The sequence below is a fragment of the Myotis davidii genome, unplaced genomic scaffold (assembly GCF_000327345.1).
Source record: "Myotis davidii unplaced genomic scaffold, ASM32734v1 scaffold32, whole genome shotgun sequence".
NCBI lineage: Eukaryota > Metazoa > Chordata > Mammalia > Chiroptera > Vespertilionidae > Myotis > Myotis davidii.
The window spans coordinates 518,740-533,947 of record NW_006286587.1 but is presented as its reverse complement, the minus strand read 5'-3'; the positions used below and the strand labels follow the sequence as shown (position 1 = coordinate 533,947).

General features: G+C 51.3%; 1 protein-coding gene and 1 long non-coding RNA gene across 2 annotated transcripts in view; one reads left to right on the top strand and one right to left on the bottom strand.

The window, feature by feature from the left end:
• The window catches only part of TGM3 (transglutaminase 3), a 36,585-nt gene extending 26,193 nt beyond the window's left edge, over nt 1-10,392 (bottom strand). Inside the window, exons 1-3 of the mRNA XM_015560232.1 lie at nt 10,291-10,392; nt 1,516-1,689; nt 596-838 (exon numbers count right to left, since the gene is read on the bottom strand). Of these exons, the coding sequence (XP_015415718.1) occupies nt 596-838; nt 1,516-1,689; nt 10,291-10,297 (424 nt within the window). The 5' untranslated portion in view covers nt 10,298-10,392. The remainder of the gene's footprint in view (nt 1-595; nt 839-1,515; nt 1,690-10,290) is intronic.
• On the top strand, nt 8,568-14,527 carry LOC107182170. The gene is made up of 3 exons (XR_001512891.1): nt 8,568-8,936; nt 14,147-14,214; nt 14,298-14,527. It is a non-coding gene; the product is annotated as an uncharacterized LOC107182170 (long non-coding RNA).
• The last annotated feature ends 681 nt before the right edge of the window (nt 14,528-15,208 follow it).

Below are 15,208 nucleotides of genomic sequence, written 5' to 3'. Positions count from 1 at the left end.
TGTCCTTTATAACTACACTAGAGGCCCAGTGCACAAAATTTGTGCAAGAATAGGGTCCCTAGGCCTGGCTAGAAATCAGGGCCGATCAGATTCCCTGCCTCTCCACCTCCCCACCTCCTCCTTCCCTTGCTCCCTCAGCGCCCCACCGCCATAGCTGGTCGCCCTTCATGTTCTGCGCCGCCCCCTGGTGTTCAGTGCACATCATAGCGAGCGATCGAACTCCTGGTGTCCTGGTCGAACTCCCGAGGGGACACTTTTGCATATTAGCCTTTTATATAGAGAGATCATGCTATGCAGTTTGTAAAAGATCATGAGATTCCTGCAATACCCCCAAAGGAAATAGCAGAATGTCCGTTTAATGGTGAATAATTTGAGGCTCAGAAAGATAGAGGGACTCTCCAGACTCACAGCTGGATAATTGGCAGAGCTGAGACTCAGACCTATTGCTTCTGACTTATAGTTTCTATCCTTTTTCCATATCCCACAAACTTTTCCATATCCCACAAACCTAAGCCCATGAAAACCACCCCACTCATCTCCTTTCCATGGGCCCTGGTTAGCTGATGGCTGGGAGTGTGGGTGGTTAGGTGCCTACCTTGTGACCAGGGGTTAAAGAGCAGTATTAACATCCCAAGTTTCAGAGTAAAGTTGTTGCCCTGGGAGGAGATCTGAAGGTTCAGCGTGTACCATCCTATGGGTGCATTGGCAGGGCTGGAGATGGAGATGTCCAGAGTATTCTCCCTCTGGGACAAGAGCTGTGCATACCAGCTGCCACCACTTGTCCCATTGGAGAGTGAAAACACAGCCTTTGTTTTGGCTGATTCTGAGGGGGAGGGCCCTGTAAAAGAAGGGGTCAGTGAAAACCAAGGCGTACTGACTGGACTGTAGGGAGAGATCAGGTTCCAACACAACCACAGGGGCCCTTCCATGGGCTCATCCAAGGAAGCACCACACTGTGGCACTGGAAGCAACTAGAGCAGTGGTTCTCAACCTTCCTAATGCCGTGACCCTTTAATGCAGTTCTTCATGTTGTGGTGACCCCCAACCATAAAATTATTTTCGTTGTTACTTCATAACTGTAATGCTGCTACTCTTATGAATCATAATGTAAATATCTGATATGCAGGATGTATTTTCATTGCTACAAATTGAACATAATTAAAGCATAGTGATTAATCACAAAACAATATGTAATTATATATGTGTTTTCCCGATGGTCTTAGGCGACCCCTGTGAAAGGGTCTTTCGACCCCCAAAGGGGTCGCGACCCACAGGTTGAGAACTGCTGAACTAGAGAGACGGACCATGTAGGCCAAATTCCTCTTGATTTGAAAACTAGGATTCTTGTGCTCAAAGGCAGGCAGAAACTTTCCCAAGGTCACACACAGCCAATGGCAGAGCTGGGCTGGAGTCCAGAGCCCAGTGAACCCCGTGTCACCATCATCACCTCTTGGATGCACAGCCCCATGGGCTACTCAGGTGGATGTGGGGGAGGGGGGAGCAGGGAGCAGGTACCTGTGGAGGCTATGAACCCCAGACTTTCTCCAGATCTAAGAACTCGGTTGAAGGTCAATGAGAAACGGAACGGTTGACCTCGTCGCAAGATGAGCTCCTGGCTGTTGTAATTGACTGTGCTGTGCGCTTGCCGATTGGCAGTCATCTGCCAGTCAATATTCTGGGGTTTTAAATCTGTGGGACAGAAAAGAGAAGACCTTAGGTCCTGAGAGGCAAGGAATAGTGGCATGGCAAGGTATTTCAAACAATAGTACCTTATTTGAAAAGGTATAAATTACCAAAGGACTCGTCAGCGAGGTGCCAAACTTCTAGGAAAAAATCACATTAAAATACAAAGACCTTGACTGAACATACTGAGAACTTCACAAACGGTCGGTTCCCCTCTGCCCTTCAAGCAGCTGAACCTCTGCCTACACTATTCGGACCACGCTGCCTGCTCAGCTGTCACTCAGCCCTCAAGGAACTGGCCAGGTGCTCAGGGTAGCTTTACCCAACCAGCCAGGAGAGCTGTGTAACCAGAGCACCCGCATTCTGTCCATTTTTCACACCGTTCCTTGGTGGATGGGGGCTCACATAGGATGGAGAGGAGGCTAGTTTTCTCAACTCCACCGGCCTGGTTTGGCTGGTTTGCTTTTCCCTTTGCATCTGCTAGTCACTCAGTGCCTTTTCCCACTCCAACATCCAGCAAATGTTTACTTGTGTATTTAATGCTTTATACAGGCAACACCTTGGTGTTGGCCGGGGCCTCTGATGCTGGGGAGAATAGCATGACTCCGGGCAGGATTTGTAGGCCTGGAAGTTGGACTTTCAAACACTCACTGGCAAGAGCAGTGTAAAGGAGCAGGTCAAAGGCCCATGAGACCTCTGATGACACCCGAATGCAAACACCTTGAAATTCACTGCCCCTCCCCCGTCCTCTCACTTGATTGTGGAGGTGATGGAGCTCACTGAGCAGAGTTTATGAGTGGTACCAGGAGGTCTGGGGAGGTCGGCCCACATAAACCTTTAAAGACTTTTATTCCTCTGAGTTCTGTTTGAGACATTTCATCATCCATGCCTTTGCAAACCAAACTGATTTTTCTGTCTTTATGATGAGACCACAGCTATGCGAGTGTGGAGGCACATCCCAGCACCAGACACAACTTCTCTTTACGTGTGTCTGTCTCTCTTCACCAGAATGGGCCTTCTCGATTTTTGTATTCTGAAGCCCAGCACATTGTGGACTACATTAGGACAACTAGGTACCCAAAGGAATGAAGGAGTTCAATGAACAAACAAACAGAAACTAATGTCATACCATGACCATCATGACTACACCTCAAGATTTAGTCCATAAGAAAAGGTGACTACGGGGCCTTTATTCAATAAATATATAGAGAGAGTACCTATTACTTACAGGACACTGGGTTAGGCACAATGTTGGCAGTGTGAAAAGTATGAAAATAAGTTTTAACCCTCAAAGACCTTCAACAGTGATAAAGACACTGAATGATGGAACAGGGTAAATCCGGCCTCCCCAGCAAAAGGTGTCTAGGAGATGCAGGCAGGAAAGAATCGCTTTTGGTCTCAGGAATTAGAAAAAGCTTCATGAAGATGCTGGGCCTGAAGGAAGGGGGAGTTTTGTCAGGTGCAATGGAGCAGCCTGCACCCCAGGCAACAGGCAGAGAGGCCAAGGCACAGGAGGGCAGGTGTGTCATGTGGCTAGAACGGCTCTGACCACAAGGGAAAGGTGAGGCGAAGGTAGTGTGGCTCCAGGGCAGGCCTGGGGCTGGGGCTCCCCTTCTAGTAGCTTTGGAGATAGGCAGAGGACTCACCATAGATACTCTTTCAAGTGGAATCCAGCCCCTCCGGGGTGGTGAGCCAGACAAAGCTCCCGGAAAGGAGAGGGGTGCTCAGAAGGTGATCATGCTACCAGCTCATGGTACTAAAGATTCATTCATTCACACATCCTCTCATTCATTCACTCAACAAGTAATTATTGAAAGAATACATTAAGTTTTTGCACAAAATCAGAGAAACAAAAACATTCATGCAATTGACAAGTATCTATTGAATTCAGGGAAGGACACACAGAGGAATGAAGGGACAGAGGGAGGGAGGGGAGATGAACGTTCCTGGACATAAATAGCGAATGGAGACAGCCCAGATCTTAGACACTCTCTGGCAACCCCTCTATGTGTAGATACGAGTTCTGTCTAGAGCAATGGTCCCACCTTTCAAACCCCTGCTTCCTCCCCAACCTTGCTCACGACCTGCTGTGCATCCCTGCAGGTTGACATTTGGTAGAACTTTATTCCTTGTCTTAATTGAGAAAAAAGAAGAGCCCTGCGGACCATGTGGGTTCAGATAACATGAACCCGCTAGAGCAAGCAGGTCAAACTCAAAGGCTCAGACAGGCCAAATAAATGAGGCATGCGGCCCGCGGGCCGTGAGATTGACCTGCTTGCTCTAGAGACTCTTCACCTCCCTCTTAAACGCAAAAGGATGCTTGTCTTCTTCCAGGTGAAGCTCACTATTCCAGACACGAGCTCTTTGAGAGCAGAAAGAATGTCCCCCGGCAGCCTCTGCCAAACACAGGGGTAAGGAAAGAGGGGTTCAGGGATTCCACATCTATAGTGGCATCTGCCTCCCCTTCAACAAGTCCACACCCTTCTTTGCTCTGTCCAGGGTTATGCACTACATGCTGTGGCCGAGCCAATGGCAGAGGCCTCGCCCTTTCCTCCCAGAGCCCAGGGGCTCTTATGAACGTTTATATGCAAGTATTGGTTTGAATACCTGTTCTCAGCTTCCTTTTCAAAACAGTTGGCAAATACCCTTAGCCGGCTTACCTCCCCCTTCTTCCATCCCGCTGCCCGGACTGTGGAGGGATATGGACAGAGCTCTAGGGGTCATCCTGGACCATGCGTGCCCTGGGAACAGCAGTGTGGGGACTGCACGGTCCCGGGCCCCTGGGGCATGTGCAGCTGCCTTTTCTGCCCAAAACTGCCTACATCCACACCTGTTATGCAAGGAAAAAGGAAACATCTATCTCGTTTATTTCTCCAAGCCATTGCTATTTGGAGCTTCGCTGTCATCCACATATACCTGATGATGTAACCCCCCCCCCCCACTTATTCTGGGGTCCACCTCTGGCAGGGGTAACATGAGAAGCACAGAACAGAGTCCAGACTGTGAAAGAGGGTGATGAGTCAGCTGTCTCAATCCTGATCGGCTTGGCTCTGTAACTGAATCACCTACAGCAGACAGGTACGTGGGACTGGGCTGTGGGTGAGTGACTGGGGTTTTCACCTCCTCTTCCTGGGAAGACCACCGCATAGAGCTGCTGGCAGATGGCCCAACATGGCATAACTGATACTCCAGTGGCTGGTCTCCCCCACCTGCCCAGACCTTATTCCCTGTGTCTCTTCTCTAGGCAAAGACGTCTTTGTATCTTACAGATTTCTAGAGTTGATTAGGGCTGATAAATATATTAAAAATCCAGCCAAGTGTCTTTAGCATTTTTAGAGACCACGTTAAGAAATACATTTCACAGTGTTTCTGTACAGGGATCTACACCTGACGTGAAGTTTCACAGAACAACATTAACTCCTACTGCCATTTTCCTGTTCCACTTCATTTTAATTGCTGGTTATAATCCACTAAATGATTTTACAGCCTACTAATGGGTGACACATGGCAGCCTGAAAAACAGTGATGTAATCCCATATTCCCATATTCCAGGTAACAAAACTGAGACCCCGAAAGGGGAAGCCATCTGCTGAGGTTACCGGGGGGTTAGAAGCAGAGCTTGGCTCAGAATCCGGGTCTTAGATCCTGGTACCTGAGGGTCTACGAGTCATTCTCAATGCCCCCTGAGCCCATAGAACATCTCCAACTCCTGGCTGGCCCCACCACCCGCCCCTAGAACAGGTGCTTTCCTCTCTGCTCTCGCTTCCTTCTCTCTCGGGCCGGTGCCATTCCCTTTATCTTTTCCCCACATTCAGACATTTGCAATCCCTGTGCTGCACACGTGGTAGGATTGCTTGGTACCCAGTTGGAGAGAAGCTGGGGGGTTCTGATAGTGGCTGAGTGAGGGGCCGGTCAGGCTCCTGGGATGAAGTGAAGGACCCTGGACTGGTTGTCTGGCAGGCTGAGGCTTTAGGCAAGGTCTCAATGTCCTCGGAACACACTTTCTCCATATGTAGAAGGAGAGAGTGAAGCCTGCACATCCGGGTTAGTATTCAGATCCAACATGTGCTCATCACTAGCACCTGGACCTCCAGAAGTTGGGGGTGCAAGTCCCCTGGGATCCCACACATAACGACAAAAGCAACACAGGATGGTTTGAGTTGGGGGGGGGGGCTGCCATTGAGGACGTCCGCTGTGCCAGGGGCTGTGCTAAGCATTTTAATTGCATTATGTCCCAAACCGTATGAGATATTATTCCCATTTCACAGATGAGGGATTTGAAAGTCCAGTCAGGTGACATCACTTGCCGAATATCACACACTCACGCAGAGCCTGCACCCAAGCCCAGACTGGAAGCCAGTGTTGTCTGACCACATCTGACTCCAAGCTGCCACCCTGAAGCCAACCGAGGTGGCCGGGGTGGCCATGCCTTGGCATGGCTCCAGGAAGCTGCCAGAGAGAAAGGGCCACTCACAGCCCACGGCCTGTCTCAACATAACATGGTCAGGGGGCGAGCAGAGGAAGGAAGAAGGGCTCCTGGACAGTTCACTTAAGAGAGCTGGACTCAGACCAGTGGTTCCCTACCCTTGCTGCACCTGAGAGGCACCTGGGGAGCTGGGATGGGCCTGAGCGCCAGCCGGGACCAGTTAAATGAGCATTTCTGGCTTAGGGACAGCATTCGTATTTTTATTTTGAACTCTCCTGGTGTTTCTGATAAGCACCCAGGACAGAGAATGACTGCCTTAGGTTGATATATCGTTTTACACTTATCAAAACTCTTTCACATTAATTATCTCACCTGAGCCACATAGCACCTCTGGGAGGAGGTGGGATGGGGTGGGGACCGGGGACTCTGTCTCCTTTTCCCGCAGGAGGAACATGAGGAGGATGTCGACTCTTTGTGAGCCCGTCTCTCAGCCCCGAACACAGACTGTGGGGCCTCATTTCCTGAGCGACAGGGAAATACTTTCCTCCCTTCGGCTCACACCCCAGCCGGCATGTGGGCCCTGGGGAGGAGAGGGATGCCCCACCCGTGGAGTACAGCCCAGTGGGGTGGAGGCGGAACAAGTTATCTGAGGTGAACAAAAACAGCTCGCTGGGCACCTGGGAAGGTGTGGGGGCTGGCAAGGGGGGCAGGGGAGCTCTTTGTGGGAGAGGTTCCCCTGAGAATCGCTCTTGGTTAGAAAATGGACTTCATCTCATAGGGTTTTTCTTTAGGCTTATGAAAAGTTCCCCCAAATTAGTGAGTTGTGTGGACTGAGCACCTATGAGGTGGGCTCCGCAGTAACCCATTTTAGAGATGAGGAAACGGAGACACTTCGGTTGAGTAACCTGTCCAAGATCACCCAGCGAGTGGGGGCCTGAGTGGAGAGCCAATCCAGAGCTCGTCCCTGGACGTGTAGTCGTAACCCGTGGGCTCACCCCCGTCTGTACTGATCCCCGGTGACCGGTGGAAGCACGGGCAGCCTCATTCCAGGTGGATGCAGCTGCTGGCAGGTCTGTGCCTGCTGACCGGGGAGCAGCTGCTGCCCCAGAGGAAAGGGAGCAGGTGGACTGGGGTGGGGAGCGGGGAGAGAAGGCAGCGTGTCCCATCACAAACGCCGAGTGCCTGACGCCATGAGCCTCCGAGCCCAGGGCGCTCTCTGCTTTCAGAGCGACCACAGATCTTGCTGGGGCTCAGGCCCCACTGAGCCAAGAAGCTGTAGCCAGTGTGAGGAGGACCGGGGCCCCTCCTAGATTCCAGGCCAGAAGGAGGCAGGACCCCGAGAGAAAGAGCCACTGGGCCCCAGCTCCCAGGAGAGATGTTTTGTGGCAGACCCACGGCCTAGAATGGTCCTCGCAGATTGAGGAACGAGACCCGAGAAGGGAAGTCTCTGCAGCCAGGCCAGCATTCTGCCCAGCAAAATAGTGGGCAGCGAGCCTCCTGCCCCAGCAGCCGGTGTTAGTCCTGCCAGGGAGGGCCTGGCCTCTCGCAGGCAGGGCCTGAGGTTCATGTTCGAACCCTGAGAGCTCTGCCTCCGACCCGGGGCCTCCGAGTGGATGTGGGGATGGGGAGCGAGGCCTCCACTCCATAGGGGGCCCAGGGTCGGTGCTCACGGCCTGCATCCCCGTCCACCCTGGGGCCCGGACTCAGTGGGCAGCAGACAGAGGGTGCCACGTTGCAGGGTGGGGGGAGGGGTGCCGGCTGCCCTCAGTTGAAAACCCACATGTACCTCTGCACACAGGGATTCCCAGCTGAGGAGCTGCCCCTGAACAACTCAGGTGTGAGAGTTAAGAAAATCTGCGATCAGAGGACCCCGTTCAGATGCGTGGTGTTCAAGGTCAACTGAACTTCATGCAGAACACTGCCCGGCCCTCCTGCACCCCCACCGCCCCACCCATAGCTCAGCTGCCCTCTCCACCAGGAGGCAGTCACCGAACCTCCGCTGATTCCAGCAAGAAGCTTAAATTGGGAACTGGACACAGTTCTCTCCAACCTACACACATGGACCCATAGTCCCCTGGGCCACACCTGCTGACCCACCCACCTCCCGTCCCCGCTGCCCAGAACACTCCTCGTGCCACAAACTGCTCCTGACCAAGCACGCCGGGCAGAGACACAGCCCCTTCATCTCCGCCTCCCACGGCGCCCCCTGGGGCCCCCTCCCTCGGTGCCCAGTGAACACGTTCATTCATTCCAGAGGCCTTGACTGGGCACTTTCTGGCTGAGCAACCAGGAGCTGAGCTGGGAACTGCATGTTGGCAAACGGAAGGGAATAAAGATTCTCTGGTCTGTTCCCCGCCTTTTTAAAAGCTTATTTCCTTCCAACCAGCCATTGTCTATGTTGGGTTGTGACCTCAGAAGGTCTCTGGGTGGTTTAGAAGTTGAGCTCTAAGAGGTTAAGACCTCCTGACTCACAGGCACTGGCACACAAGCCGGGCTCACGGCAGGCAGCGCAGCGGCGGGCCCAGGGCTATCCGCCCACCACGGCCCACGCCCGGCCCCAGCCCCAGGGGGTGAGCACTGCTGGGCCCCTCGTTCTCTGTCCCTGGCTTCTTCTCAAGGTGAGAGTCGCCAGGACCAGAGGGAACCTGAAAGTCCATCTATTTCAAGCCCTTCATCTTACAACCGGAGCCCGAGGCTTGGTGCTGGCAGGGAAGGCGGGGACTGCTGGCAGAGCTCAAGTGAGGGACCAGCTCTGCTAACAGGACACAGTGGCCAGGGTGCTGCTGGGACCGGGTCTGGCTGTGCCACCCACTCTCCGAGTGATCTGGTAAGTCTCTAGCCCTTCCTGGACTGCCTCCTCCCCCGGGGGGAGGGCGATGGCCTCGGTGACAGCTGACATCTCCTTCTGCTACAGTCGACAGGCTCCCAAGCTCCTCTCCTTAGCAACCCAGCGTGTTGCCGCATGTTCGCTGCAGGAGATGTGGGTGGGTGGTGGTGTCCATTTTTCTGCCCTGTCCTGGTTGTGGTGATTCCTGAAGGAACCAGCATTCACCTTTTGTATGCTGCTCAGCGATTTCGTTGGCAAACCTTCCTGAGGCCCTAACCACCATTCACGATGTTTTACAGGCTGGGTTCATGCCTTTTTCGGGTTTGGCGAGGCAGTAGGCTGAGCGCCCAGGACGGCGATGGTCAGCATGCCGCCTAGCGGGGGGCTGTCTGGTAAGAGCCCGGATCCTCTGTAGTGACCGCAGAGCGCAAGGACCTGCATGCCTGGGGTTCGGACCCGCCCGCCTTCCCTGGCGCTGCTCCTGGGAGCCTGGCACACCTGCCTCTTCTGCTACTGGGAGGTTTCAGCTCATCAGCTCACGTTCAAAGAGGCTGCCGCTGCTTCCGAATGTGTAGTTTACTTAGAAGCGTTCCCGTGCTGCTGATGGCTTCTTTTAAATCAATTTCCAGGCTGTCACGCGCTCACTGCCTTGTGGCTCTGAGATGTGCTTTTCTTTGCCTATGTTACTGACAGCTGGTAAAAGTGCACCGAGAAACTCGGGAAGCAGGTACCGGCTGGCTTGACACAGCAAAGCTTATATCCATCTGTCTAATTGGGCACCGTGGCATGGCACATTGTCTTGTTGGAAGAAGCCATGTCCATTGGGATACACCATCAACATGATAGGATGAACTTGATCAGCAATGATTCTTAGGTATGTTGTGCTATTCCAGTGGTTCTCAACCTTGGCTGCACATTAGAATCACCTGGGAATCTTTTTAAAATCCTGATTTCTGGGCCTCATGCTCCAGAAATTCTCTTTCTTTGTTATGGGGTGGGGCCACAACATTAGTAACAAAGAAACAGAATTTCCCGAGGATGAGGCCCAGAAATCAGGATTTTAAAAAGATTCCCAGGTGATTCTAATGTGCAGCCGAGGTGGAGAACCACTGGTCTAAAGGGATGCTGAATATCCTGTCCCTTACTCAGGACTACATCCCACATATGTTCTACCCCTGGAACCACTCTAGAGGGACTGGGCAGCTACCATGAGAGAACAGAATCTTAATATACAAAGATCGAGCCCCCGGAGCCCCTAGGGCAGCTGTCCTTGGCTGGACACTGGCCTCTCCGCTGGCCCAGGAGGAGCCGGGCTTCCCGCTAAGACCAGGTAGAGGAGATGTCATGCACTCACCAGCCATGCTTCACCTTCTGCCGTCTCTTCCTCTTCTTGGCGTTTCGCTGGGAATGGCAGGGAGAAGTGGGGAGATGAGAGCCTGCCCAGGGTTGCCTTACCATTTATAGAAGCCTCTCCTACACACCCCAATTAGAATTGTAATGAAGTGGGCGAGGCACCAGGTCATTCCTGTAGTGCCTGTAAGCGTTTCCCTTACGACATCCCCGACATCCTCGTCACCCAATAGCAGGGCAGCCTGCTTATGCAAGACTAACTTGGGGAGAAGAAGGGAGATAAGAAAGAAAATTCACTTTTGTGAGTTTTTTCCCAAAGGGGAACACCTCTCTGGTTTGTAGAGTTTGGGAAATTTTGTCATGGTTTTCTTTCAGTATCCTGTCCAGAGCTGGAGCTGAGAAGTCTCCAAGAAATGTCTCAGCAGAAACCAGAAGCAGAGCATTGCTCAGACTTTTCTCACTTGTCACACATATTGGGGTTTCCACCTGTACAAGGACGTGAGGCACTTAGCACGCTCGCCTGCTCAGGGTTGCCAGGAGGAGCATTGGGGTTGGAGTTAGAAACACTCCATTGCAAAGCTGGGGGGCCATCACTGACCCTAGAAGCCTTGGGAGTCTAGTCTGTGATGGGGTAATCGCGTCCACTCTTCTCAATCACGGAGTATAGGGAAGAAGCAAATGAGGTGATACAAGTCAAAAAAGTGCATAGATGCTGCCCTGGCTGGGTAGCTCAGGAGGCTGGAGCATCGCCCCATGCACCCGAAGGTGGCAGGTTCGATTCCCAGCCAGAGCACATACCTAGGTTGTGAGTTCCATCCTTGGTCAGGGTGCATTGGGGAGGCAAGCAATCGATGTTTCTCCCTCACATCAATGTTTCTCTCTGTCTCCAACTCTGTCTCTCATTCTCTCACACACACCCTCTCTAAAATCAATTAAAAAAAACGCATGACAACATATCCTCAGGTGAGGATTAAAAAGAAAAGTGCATAGATGTGCCCCATAATGGGATAAATCCAGACACCATCTGGATTTGAATGTCAGTTTGATTCCAGATTGGGGGAAACGTGTGTTGTTGTTGTTATAAACTTTATTAGTATTTTTAAAAATATATTTTATTGATTTCAGAGAGGAGGAGAGAGATAGAAACATCAATGATGAGAGAGAATCATTGATCAGCTGCCTCCTACACACTCCCTACTGGGGATTGAGCCCGCAACCTGGGCATGTGCTCTTGACTGGAATCGAAGCTGGGACCCTTCAGTCCGCAGGCTGATGCTCTATCCACTGAGCCAAACCAGCGAGGGCACAAACTTAATTTTTGTTGTTGATACTATTATAGATGTCCCCATATTCCCCTCTTTTGCCCACCTCCACCTAACCCCTGTCCCACTTCCCTCTGGCCATCACCACATTGTAGTCTGTGTTCACAGGTTATGTATATATGGTTTTTGGCTAATCTCTTCACCTTCTTACATCCATGCCCTTTCCCCCACCCATCTGACAGCTGTCAGTCTGTTTCTATTTTGTATATCGGTTTATTTTGTTCATTAGATTCTATGTCTAAGTAAGGTCATATGGTATTGTCTTTCTCTGACTGGCTTATTTCGCTTAGCATAATATTCTCCAGGTCCATCCATTCTGTCGCAAAAGGTAAGAGTTCCTTTTTTATGGCTGTGAAGTATTCCATTGTGTAAATGTACCACAGTTCTTTTATCCATCCATCTACTGATGGGCACTTGGGGCGTTTCCAGAACTTTTTAATGAGGCAGCGGGGACAGCCACTGGTCTGGTAGTGGAGACATGGTTTCAACACATGCTCTCTGTAAGACTGGAGGGTAAGTCACCGACCCTCCCTGGGCTCAGGTTCTGCATTGGCGAAGAAAAGGAGGGGGAAGAGGGACCTTGTTTTCTTTATATTTTTTGTTTGCTTGTGTGTTCTTCTAAGGGAATATATTTTTGAAAGATCCAATAGGTAAATATTGTGAATATTTACCAGTACCAACACTTTCTGTGATAGGGAGTTTAACAAACGGATAGCGCTTTGAGGATTCATGATAGAGCAGAAGTTTCTCACACCTTCCCCCAGAGATGGAGTGAAAATGAAGACCCAGCTCCATGATGATAAGATCTTTAGAAAAATGTGGAAGTGCTGGATCTTGAGAAAGGTGAGGCTGAACAGACCGGTGGTTTGGAGAAAGAGGACTCTATGTCTTCTCTCTGTACAGCATTTTATACACCGTAGGCCCTCTGCTACCACCTGCATCTGTTTATGATCTGTTTCTGTCTGCCCCTATCCCTAGACTGAGCTCCTTGAAGGCACAGGCTGAATATTATTCACATCTCAGAACCTAGCATGGGCTGGCCACACGGCAGGAACACTCATATTTTTGAACACGTGAATCAATCACTCATCATAAAGATGGAAATAACTACCTTGGCTAAACACTTCACATATATGACCCTTTTCCATCTTCATATCAATCCTATCACACAGGTACTATTATTACTAATATTTTTTCAGGGGGAAGGAACGGGTTAACATGAATCTGTGCAACCAGGAGACTCCCATCCACATGTGAGCGACTCCAGAGCCTGTTCACTTAACCTGGAGGTCAGCTGCCTAAGGGAGGCGGGGCCGCAGCCATTCCCAGGCTTCCGGTGGCTTTACCAGAGAGGTGGCTCTGCACCCGGGCCGGGCAGAATGACCGCTGTTGGCTCTGGCCGATGACCCGGAAGAGAGAGAGGGTAGAGAGGTATGTGGCAAGGAATACTGGACCCTGAAGAGAAGGCTCAAGTGTGGGTCTTGGCACCTGCCGTGCCACGAGCTGGAATGTGGACAAGGCCTTCCTATGGCCAGTCAGTCCTGCCAGAAGCCCCAGACCTGTGGGGTCAAATGGGATGAATGGATGTGAAAGTGCCCCGCACACTCTCAAGTGTGTTATAAAGAAACAGAGGGGTTTGCTAATTATTATTATTACTGTTGACATTTTTGGCCTGGGAGCCAAGAAGAACTGGACACTGGACATTCCTTCGGTGACTTGGCAAGGACACCTGCGGAGGAGACAGGGAGGCCGTGCTGTCCTTCGAGATTATACAGACATAGGTTTCCACTTCTGCTTCTGCCAGTCACCTCAGCTCTCAGGGTCACTGCTTCCTCATCTGTACAACGGAGGAAGAATTACTCGGGGACTAAAGGAGATGATGTCTATAAAATGCTTGGCACGGTGGCTGGCACTGCCCGGGGTCACGTTAGTGTTGACAGTATTAGTATTCTTATTCCCCTCCAGGAATCCCACAGCCCTGAGTGTTGCAGATTTTGCCATGGAACCCACAAGTGTGGGCAGTGGTGCCTGACCACTGACCATGCGGTCTTCCTTGGGAAGGTCTGTAGCTGATCAGCCTTGACCCCAGAGGGTGTGGTAGAAATATGCCCACCCTGGATTCAGGAGACCCAGCTGGGCTCTGTGACTTGCTCACTGTGACCTTGGCAGAATCCTTTTACATCTCAAAGCCTCAGTTTCCTCATCAGCCTCCCCACACATCTCCCAGTGCTGGAGTCAGGCGAAAAACCTTGAAATGGCGGCTGTGACACTCCTCTGTAGACAGAGGGGTGTTGCGCCAACCACAGGGCCCAGCTTCTGGCCTTCCTCCCCCACCCCCCGGCCGCCCCACCCTCTCCCCTGGAACCTGCTAACTGCAGTGGGGCCCTGCCCTGGCCACCCGCCCCGCGTCGTCTCCATGTTAGCAGCTGGGGGATTGCGCCAGGGCCACAGCTGCACAGGGCCCCAGCCCCGACCTGCAGCAGGGCCATAATTTGCACACGATGTCACAATTTCAGCTAAATGATTTTCAATTCATAGGTGGAGTCACCCAGCTCCGAGTAGGATGAAATTCCTGCTTGGCCACACTCCTGCACCTCGAACCCCAGGTAAGATGGAGCACGCAAGTATGGGCTTTTTGAAAAAGAAGACGCTAATTGATCTTTGCCTTTTTATCTCCTTTTAATTAAAGGATTTAGGGTTGCTGAAGGTTTTGCAACACCCGGAGAAGCACAGAATCTCATGAGGAGTTACTGACCCCGCCTTTCTCGGAACACAATAATTCCCTTTCCAGACCCATTTCTCTTCAAAACTCCAGTGACAGGGAACGTACACCTGTCAGAGCAGCCTATACTTGCCCTAGACCAGTCATGGCGAACCTCTGACACGCGTGCAGAGGTGACACGCGAACTCATTTTTTTGGTTGATTTTTCTTTGTTAAATGGCATTTACATATATAAAATAAATATCAAAAATATAAGTCTTTGTTTTACTATGGTTGCAAATATCAAAAAATTTCTGTATGTGACACGGCACCAGAGTTAAGTTAGGGGTTTTTCAAAATGCTGACACGCCGAGCTCAAAAGGTTCGCCATCACTGCCCTAGACAGTTTGGGATGAAACATTCATTTCTGGGGTGATTCACTTTAAGGTACAACTTCCCCAATTTCATAGGAGCTCCGTGAGGGCGGGAACTTTGTCCTGGTCCATCACTGCTCCATCCCAGTGCCTCCCAGTGCCCAGATCATGGTTAAAGAGCCCTGAAAAGACCAGCAAGTTCTTTCTCAGGTGAACTGAGAATCTGTCTCCTAGAGCTTCTACCCATGGGCCCTCACTGTTTGCCCACAAATCCTTCATGGAGCCCACATGAAGCAGGGTCTTTCTTCCTTCCCCTAACAATGATCGTGTCCTCCCCCAAGTCTGGCAAACACCCCAAGAAGTCTTCTCTTTTCTCGGCTAAGCATCAGTTTCTTCAACCATTCCTGGTGAGTCATGACTTGGAGGCCTCTCCTCCGCTGAAACCTTCAGTGGCTCCCCTAGGCCAATTACAGTTTCAGTTCCTTAGCATGGCATTTAAGGCCCTCCAGTGTATGCTCAGCCTTA